Source organism: Helianthus annuus, chromosome 5 (assembly GCF_002127325.2).
Source record: "Helianthus annuus cultivar XRQ/B chromosome 5, HanXRQr2.0-SUNRISE, whole genome shotgun sequence".
NCBI classification, from domain to species: Eukaryota; Viridiplantae; Streptophyta; class Magnoliopsida; order Asterales; family Asteraceae; genus Helianthus; species Helianthus annuus.
The window spans coordinates 59,059,304-59,065,303 of NC_035437.2; the positions used below are offsets into that span (position 1 = coordinate 59,059,304).

The 6,000-nt window shown below is 36.0% G+C and overlaps 1 protein-coding gene across 1 annotated transcript in view; it reads right to left on the reverse strand.

Annotated features, from left to right (window-relative positions):
• Nucleotides 1-2,442, reverse strand: part of LOC118492108 — a 113,216-nt gene extending 110,774 nt beyond the window's left edge. The window contains exon 1 of the mRNA XM_035989898.1: nucleotides 1,924-2,442. Coding sequence (XP_035845791.1) covers nucleotides 1,924-2,442 — 519 coding nt within the window. The remainder of the gene's footprint in view (nucleotides 1-1,923) is intronic.
• Nucleotides 2,443-6,000: the final 3,558 nt, after the last annotated feature.

The window sequence follows — 6,000 nt, forward strand, 5'->3', positions numbered from 1 at the left end:
TAGGATATGTTGTACATGATACGATGTAAGTGTTTGCATCAACTTAGGGTTTACAAATCCTTGATATTCATGCGACTGTGTTTCGTGTGATTATTGTGTACATGCAATTATCACATAGGATGTTCACGCATGCAGGATCATGCAGTTGCCTTCATATTATACAATCACATAAGGAGTCATACAGTTATATGCAGCCATCACAGTAACATGTAGTAATGTACAGACATCATACAAAAAGTAGCATTCCATATCATGCATACAGTGGTGATGGACAATCATACAACATTCAATAACAACTTGGTTCTGATAACAAGTCAACATACTCGGACAAAGCATCCTTTACAATGTCGGACAAGAGGAAGGGCTCCCCCTTCACAAACTCGGACTAACAAATAGGGGGGGGGGGGGGGTCACAAAGGTCGGACTTGGTGTTGGGGGTTAAAACTCGGACTAGTAGCTTGTGTTTATAAAAATTCGGACAAGAGTAAAGCATGTACAAAATGTCGGACTTCACTATCCAATTACAAAACTTCGGACATGCCATAAGAAAACTCGGACTCATGCTTTTAACTTTCACAAAGTCGGACCAAGGTTTTAAAGCCCAAACTCGGACAAACAAGTAAAAAAAAAGGGGGGGGGGGCTTCCCACTTAAAAGTCGGACCACCATTGTTCTATTGCCAAACTCGGACACACACACATGAACAAGAAGCTCGGACTCCCTTCCCCATTAGCAAAACTCGGACACCCTTTACCCCTCTTAAATCTTCGGACAAGCTTATAGGTTAGGAAACTCGGACCTTTGATGGTTATGCAAAACTCAGACAAGATCTATTGTTACAAAAGAAACTCGGCCATGATGTACAATATCAAAACTCGGATCCAGCATAATGTTATAAAAACTCAGACTTTTATCATTCACAAACTCAGACAATCAATCATGCACAAAACTCAGACAACTAGCATTAGGGTTACGAAACTCTGACCGTAACAATACGTGAATTCCAATACAAAATCAAAAGAATCAAATCAGTTACGTTTCAGTTCTCTATGATCGTGCAACCCTAATTACATACTTGCATTCTGTCAAACAACAATTCAATTATCAATTCCATCATCCTAGCATGTCTTGTGTCTTAACATCAGACAATTGATCATACACTAATCAACATCATTTCTAAATCATCAGAACTCAACAAAACCACAGAAGTATCATATGAAAGCTAGGGTTTTCATGAACACATAATCAAGAATCAAGAATTGATAATAATCAAGCAATCAATTAGGGTTTTCATGAACACATAATCAATAAACAATTACCTTGAATGATTCTAGAGAAATGAATCAAAAGTGATGAATGTCTTGTGCCAATGATTTGGTGATGATTGCCAGAGAATAGAATGTGAACTACGTGCTTTGGATTTTTGTGAGAATGATTAGTGAAAAAGGGATTAGGGTTAAGTATCTCTAAGATTTCACTAATTACCCTCTACCTCCCTATGTATCATATTTTACACATGCACACCATCTCATAACAATTTCATAGTTTCACCACCAAGTTCATATATTTACCAAGTCTTTCACAATTAACAAACAACCATGCACAATCACACAATACGATTCATTGCATCAAAACGTATATAATTCCATAGCAATCAATTGTGCAAATAAACAGCTAAACAATACATGAACGTGCAATAAATGCAAAATAGAAATCTTGGAAATTCGAGTTGTCACATGATTTCGGGCGAAATCACCTATATGTGATGTTTGGAGCGAAATCAACCTCTTAAGCACCCTAAACATGCTAATTTCTCGTACAATGTGCGCTGACCTATACAATGTAATCTAAGACTCGATACAAGACGAAGTCGACAGATGTATGCACCAATAAATGCAAACTCAAGATTTTCATTTTTAGTTACAATAAGTGTTGGCTCAGATTTTAAATCCTTTTCCATTTTCTTTTCTTCAAACGATTGTTTAGGTTTTTCCACCCATGATTGATTTTGAAAAATCTTCGTTTTGGGATAAATCTTTGAAGTCTTTAGAGATTTTGAAGATTCACCAATCTCAAAGGTTGATTTTGGCTTGTCCTCGGACTTCAAAGATTCACCGCGCTTCAAAATACGCATGGGGGAAACCATCAGTGTTTTTCCCTTCACAACATTTGAAGTTTTAGGTTTGGGTTTTGGGAAAACTGGTTTTTCAATCCTTTTAACACACTGTTTGGCCATGTGACCAATCTCATTGCAGCGGTAACAGACTCTTTTGTCATATTCAACAAAAGTAGATCTGTTGTTTTCTTCTTTCAACTTTTTGGCTGCATTGAAATCATCAACTGCTTTCTGACTAAAGATATAATCTTTTTCAGCCACAGTATTCTTACCCGCCACAAACACTTCACTTAACTTTTCTTTTGGCTTAAACTCTTGCTTACCCATTTTCTTTTCAAAACCGACACCTTTCTTTTTGAAATCGTTACCATGTCTTTTGTTGTTACCATCTTTACCCACCCATTCTTTCTTTCCCGGGTTGTGTGGTTGTTGTTTCACAAAAGATTTTCTCGGTTTTGAAGGAAACACATTGTTATTGACCTCTGAAATATAATCTCCACAAGTTTGAACACTTTTTCAACATTTTCCAAATTTGCATTCTGAATTGGATACTCAAAATCAGTATAGAGTTTGTCAGTTCCGGTCATTGTGTAAACCACAATGATCGAATCATCATTCACAACTTTATCTGATTTTGGGATGAATTTGTCCAGAAAATTTCCATCATCTTCAGAATTAGAATTTGGATTTTCCAAGTGAGTTTTAACTGTTCCGAAATCAGAGTTATCACTTTCTTCATCCAACACTTGGTCAACAACAGTCTTAATCACTTGTGACTCGTTGTCAGTGTCAGATGGAGAAAATGTAACATCAATGCTTTCAGGTAACTCATTCTCCATAGTTCTCAACTTGAGATTCAAAGCTGCTTCCACCCCATCTGGATATTTCTGTGTATAATGATTCCATATTGGGGGTGGAACATTGTTGAAAGCATGTTTAGCATCAGGTAGTTGAGGAACAATTTAATCAATCACATAAGATGAAGCAATATAACTGATCAATTTTTTATCAACTCTTTTTTTTCAATACGCATCAATTCAAGTTCCTTTTTCAAAGATGCGATTGTGTCCAGATGAATGTTAATCTCCATCTGTTTTTCCATGACAGTTTCTTTGAACAACTTAGTAGCTTTATCATTTTCTATACTTTCCTTTTGAATCATTTTGATTGAACGTGATAAAGTGTCATAAGCTTCTTTCACATCATTAAGATCAAATTTTACTTCGTTGATATATTTTTTCAATTCTTGAAACTGTTTGTCTCTTTCAAGACAATCCATGCAGGGTTTTAAACAGTTTTCGCATGGTGTTTCAGAAATTGGATCAATTTTTTCAGAATCCTTTTCTTCTTTATCAGTTTTAATTTCTTGTTTACCAAACCCGTCAGACTCAGACTCTGATTTTTCTCCTGATTTGATATCCAGATTTTCTTATTTGAACTCGGACTCCTTTTCGACTGACTCCTTTTCGATTGACTCTGCTTTGACAGACTCTGTTTTGACAAACTCTGACTCTTGAGTTTTTTCTACCTCTTTCAGCTTGACCATCAGCGCCTTGTCAGCTATCTCCTTCAGAGTTTCTTCATTCATCTCTTTAGAGACATCTATGATTTCTTCAACCGGATCTTTTTCGACATCATATTGTGAACAAAAACCTGTTGTTAGTTTGCTGAAGAATCCTGCAAAAGAATCAAACATGTTAGAAGGCATTATGGATTTAAAAGAATTAGAAATAATCTCCTGTTCTGATTGATAATAATAAACTTCTACTGCTGCCTCTTCAAGCTCTGCCAGACTCTCTTCACACATTGCTTCACCGACTTCCTCAGTTTCAACAACACATTCTGGCTCTTTAATAATCTCCACCATCATAGCAAGACCCTCACCAGGAACATATTTATCCCAACTAAACCCTTCCGGCATCTTCTCGTCATCCTGATTGACCAAAAGAGCTTTTCTGGTTTGTTTTCAATTTGAGGTCTTGGGTTGAGAGGTTGTTGACTAGTTTTGTGATAGATTGCTTGTTAGTAGTAGTCATTCATGAATAGATTCTGATGATTGTTTACTTCCCTGTTTGGACACTCACGTTTGAAATGCCCTTTTTCTTTGCATATGAAGCAAGTAACCTTTGCTTTGTCAAATCCAAGCTTACTATCAGGTCCTGCGAGACTGTTTCGTCTGGTTATTTCCATAAATCTTTGTGCCCTCCTCACAAGACTTGCCATACCCCATTTGATATCTATGAGTTCTAGCTCTTCTGGATCTATCTAAACGTAGTCTTCTTTCGTCATGTCAGGATTACCAATTCTTCCGGCGAAAAGACTTTCATATGACTCCAGTACTGAAGCAAGTAGTGATATATGCTGTTTTGCTGCTGATTCTATAAAATCTTGACCATTCCTGATGTTCACAGCTATATTACACAGAATCCCTTGACCGTGACTTTGATTGTTTAACCTTGAAGAATTTTGAGTATAAGCTTGTTCTTGTGGACTTTGAGCCTTAGGATTTGGTTCGAAGCTTGTAAACGGTGAATGACTGTTGCTTGGTGTGCTTTGAGAACAACCTGATGTAGAATCAGCACTAAATGCTGTTTAGATTTTTGGACTTTGAGTAGATGTTGCCGATAAGCTTCCTTTGTAATACAACTGAACATCTTATTGTACATTAGCTGATTTCATTTTTTTGATCTTTTTAAGTTCAAGCTCATGCAATTCAATTTTCTCGATAAACGTGCTATGATTGAAACCAACATACTCCAAGTTGTTTTTCAAAACCAACAAATATGTGCCCCATTCATCATACGGTAAAGCATCTGCCAGCTTGTCAACCCATTCTTCATCTGTTTTCAAAATGCTCAAATGCTTCATTTCTACAACCAAATGACAATATCTCTCGATCAACTCTTTTGTTGACTCACCCTTGATAGCAGTAAAAATATCAAACTCCTTTTTCAACAATGCCTTCTTGCTCTTTATCATCGAAACACTTCCAAGAAACTTGACTTTTAGTGAATTCCAGATAGACTGCGAATCACTTTGATTTTGTAGCAAAACCAAAATATCTTCTTTGATTGCTTGTTGCAAGATACTCATCATTTTCTTTTCGGATTTAAAACTATCCGGTTCAATTGGAGTTAACTGATGAAGTGCTTTCTCAATACTCGCTCCATTCGTCGGAGGTACATACCTTGACTCAATTTTCATCCAACACTCAAAATGATTTGCCTGTACCCAGGTTTTAAACCTCTCTAACTGTCCTGAATATTCGTCCATGTTCATTAATTTTGGTGGCTTTTGCATTGTACCAAGCTCGTTTTCCATGTTTACATTCTGATAATACTCGCTGGTGTTTGAACTGCTGTCATTCCCCCTCCAGAAAACATGTTATAAAATTCTAGGTTATCCATTTTATACATCGAAAAATTTTTCGAAAAAATTTTAAGTTTTGAAAACTGACACTTTCAAACGAAATGAAGAAAAGCCCAAAGAACAGAAAGAGAAAGAACAGAAAGTGAAACTATCACAAGGGCAGAAAGATAGACTGAGAAAGAAAAGAAAAAAACCAAGGGAGTATCTTGAAAAGATTTTGTCCTTGGGCACAAATGTTGATTCAGATAAAAGTTCTGATGAATCGATTTACTCAACAAAAAGTAAAACAAATTCATCAGATACAAATCTGAGGACAAAAGAGAGGATAAAGAAAGAAAAATTGAACAATCAAACTGATAAAAAATCAAAGAAAGTTAATTTTTCGAATAAAATCTTTATCAAAGTTTTTGAGTATAAAAGAAATCGTGAAAGATCATTCATGTCACAGGTTGATAAATTTGGAAAACCTAAATCTTGTAAGGATTGGGTTCCAATAAAGGATGGCGATGATTTAGT